General features: G+C 39.0%; 1 protein-coding gene across 1 annotated transcript; it reads left to right on the top strand.

The window, feature by feature from the left end:
• Positions 1–189: 189 nt before the first annotated feature.
• LOC106476455 (heparan sulfate glucosamine 3-O-sulfotransferase 3B1-like) lies at positions 190–1,151 on the top strand (the record flags this gene model as incomplete). The annotated part of the gene is made up of 1 exon (XM_013937113.2): positions 190–1,151. A coding segment is annotated over one exon (610 nt), but the record flags the coding sequence as incomplete, so codon positions are not given.
• Between the last annotated feature and the right edge of the window lie 2,121 nt (positions 1,152–3,272).

The raw sequence follows: 3,272 nt of genomic DNA on the forward strand, positions 1-3,272 counted from the left end.
GTGTTATAACACTACACCATATAGTTTGTTCAGTTTTTGTTTATCTGGTGTCTGAAGAGGCGGTCATATATTTTTAAGTTTGTGTTCTAACACTACACTATATAGTTCGTTCAGTTTTTGTTTATCTGGTGTCTGAAGAGGCGGTTATATATTTTTTACTAGTAAATTTTGTTTTACCTTTTCTTTCAGGAGACAGATGCCTCTAAGTCTCGCAAATCAGATCACTATAGAGAAGACGCCCAGTTATTACGTCACACCTGGAGTGGCGGCACGTGTCTACAATATGTCGCGTCACGTGAAACTAATCATTGCTGTCCGTGATCCGGTGACTCGAGCTATTTCTGATTACACACAAGGCATTAGTAAACAAAATGGCGGCAAAACGTTCGAGGATTTGGCTTTTATGAACGTGACCACGGGCCTCGTGGACACTTCTTGGAGCGCCATCAGGATTGGACTGTATGCCAAATACTTACAAAGATGGCGTCGGTTCTTCCCAACTTCCCAGTTCCACATCGTGAGCGGAGAAAAGTTGATCTCTGATCCTGTGGGTGAAATAGCCAAAGTGCAAGAGTTTCTTGGGTTGTCTAAGCTGGTGGATGACTCTTGTTTCTATTTTAATGAAACAAAAGGATTTCCTTGCATGAGAAGCCGAACCAAGACTCATTGTCTCGATAAAACAAAAGGTCGAGTCCATCCTAAAATTAACCCTATTTCCATTCACAGATTACAAGATTTTTACAGACCGTTTAATTTGAAATTTTACTTCTTTGTTGGGCAAAATTTTGGTTGGACCTAAAAAATGATCTTCGTATAAACCGCATCTGTGATAAACATTAAGCTGTGCTTATAATAATGATCGTAACAACTGTTTGTGTAAAAACAGTAACCTTACTGAATACTTGTTTTACGCTAAGCTGTACATAAAATTTAGGTGTAAATTTGTTTTGTTTCGTTGTTGATGAGGACAAAGCTATAAAATGTGTTATTTATGTTCTCCCACACCACGACTTTTAGCCTCGTAAGCCTAGTTTTACCGCTGGGCCATTGGGGGAGGGGATAAGGTTTGTTTTGTGAAAGTTCATTTATAGCTAACCGAGGGCTATTTGTGCTAGCCGTCCTTAATTTTGAAGTGATAGACAAGAGGTAAAGCAACTAGTCAACACCACCCACCACCAACTCTTGGGCTACTCTTTTACAAACAAATAGTGGGATTGACCGTCGCATGGTAACACCCCCATGGCTGAAAGGACGATAATGTTTTATGACAGGATTCAAACCCGTGGTCCGCAGAGTAGAGTGTTAGTCAAGTACTCTAACCACCAGGCCAAGCGAAGCTGAGGGGAAGTGTAAATAACTGACATTGTTATTATTATATCTATGTCCACGTGAGTGTTTCGAATTAGATTTCTTGAAGAAAGAGCTAGCTGACCCATTAGGACCACAAGTTGGTTCTTTGAGAGATAAGAAACTTTGGAGAACCAAATTTTATGAACAGCTTTTCTAATTATTTAAGCAACCACAGGAACCTAATGTTGACTTTGTAGGACAAAATATCATTAGGTATTCTATAACTGAGGGGGGGGGGGTACGTTCATGCTTCTTAACAATGATCCTCTATCGATGTTCCAATGATATGAGGGTCCTTTGTCCTCTCCTCTGTCTTACAGCTTTCCACATTTGGCTAAAGTCTTTGGTCCATGGTTTCAACTCCTTTACTTAAACACACCAAAAGAACAACAGTCTATTGGAGAACATAACAGGGATAAGTACGATAAATATTTACAGTTTGTACTGTAAATAACAGTTTATATTAAGGTTGGGAGAAGAACAATCTTGGGGGGAGGGCGCACCAGGTAGGCGCTGGCTGGGCACCACACCTTCCTGCTCCTTATCCACACTCCCGTGATACTTGTCCTGCTTTATCAACTTTGTAAACGAGTTTGTTTACTGTTTTGTTAATGGTACCAGAATATATGCCCTACTTTATTGCAATGGCTTTTCTGAGTCAGAGGATTCTCTATCGTGATTATAACTCTCACCTTGCGAATGACAACCTTGATTATGGATGATTTACTGTGTGGGAAGAGATTGTTGCTCTACTGGGCGAGGTTATCTGTATCCATGACGATCATTGGAGTCTTCCTTCTTCTGTGAAATGCAGTGTTCCTTAGCTTTCACTTACCCCTCAGCCACCAATTAGATTTGGGAAACATTTTACAAACCTGGTCAGTGGAGTTAGCTTTCATATGCAAGTCTTAAGCCAGCCAATCACGTGCCCGCCATTTGTAGGGCTGCGGATCGTAGGGTATAGGGTTCGAAACGTGAAAACACCTACCATTGTCAGCCATCTCGTTATAAAACTGGCAGTCATCGCGATATTTGGTTCAAAGAGCCACAGAAAGCTAATGATTGGTTGTTTTCACTCTGGTCAGTAGTTGAAAATTAGAGACGGTTGTACCTGAATCCGAGGGGTCAGTGGCCTGGAAGTTTAGTCAGGTTGAAAGTTCTAGTCTCTCAACTAAGGTGATATAGTCTGTTCAAGTCTTGTTAGATTAACAAAGAAGCCGCTGAACGGAAACAGACATAAAAAGACACACGACTTACATAAAAATAAAAACTTGACTATTGTAATAAAGATGACCATGTACTCTTGTTTGAACTGTGTTTATTAAAACGTAGTTGTACCCGGATTTATACTTCAAATGATCACATGAACATGTTAATAGCTGTATGTGTGCTTGACATGAAAACAGTGGCATGTTAAAATGTTTGTATACTGTACATGTAAATGTTATCATGTTAAAACGTGGTTAAAATGGATGTATGATCGACTTGAAAAATTTAGTAATAGAATTAAACACGTCTTACATGAACGCATTAATGATGTTTTAGTATTACAGATCCGATCGTTTTGTATTTACTGATATAATGAAACTGAATTTGATTGATTTTGACTTGTGAGGCTTATTTCAAACTTGGTGTGATCGAGTTCTTTAAATAAAACACTTTATCTGCTAGTTATATGCTTTCCACTTGGCAGAGATATACAGTAAAACTTGAAGAATTAATGAGGATAAGAATACATACAGGAAGTATTCCCGAGAAGTGTAGAACAATGTAGAATACATACAGGAAGTATTCCCGAGAAGTGTAGAACAATGTAGAATACATACAGGAAGTATTCCCGAGAAGTGTAGAACAATGTAGAAGACATACAGAAAGTATTCCCGAGAAGTGTAGAACAATGTAGAAGACATACAGAAAGTATT

Source organism: Limulus polyphemus, unplaced genomic scaffold (genome assembly GCF_000517525.1).
Source record: "Limulus polyphemus unplaced genomic scaffold, Limulus_polyphemus-2.1.2 Scaffold10626, whole genome shotgun sequence".
Classification (NCBI taxonomy): domain Eukaryota; kingdom Metazoa; phylum Arthropoda; class Merostomata; order Xiphosura; family Limulidae; genus Limulus; species Limulus polyphemus.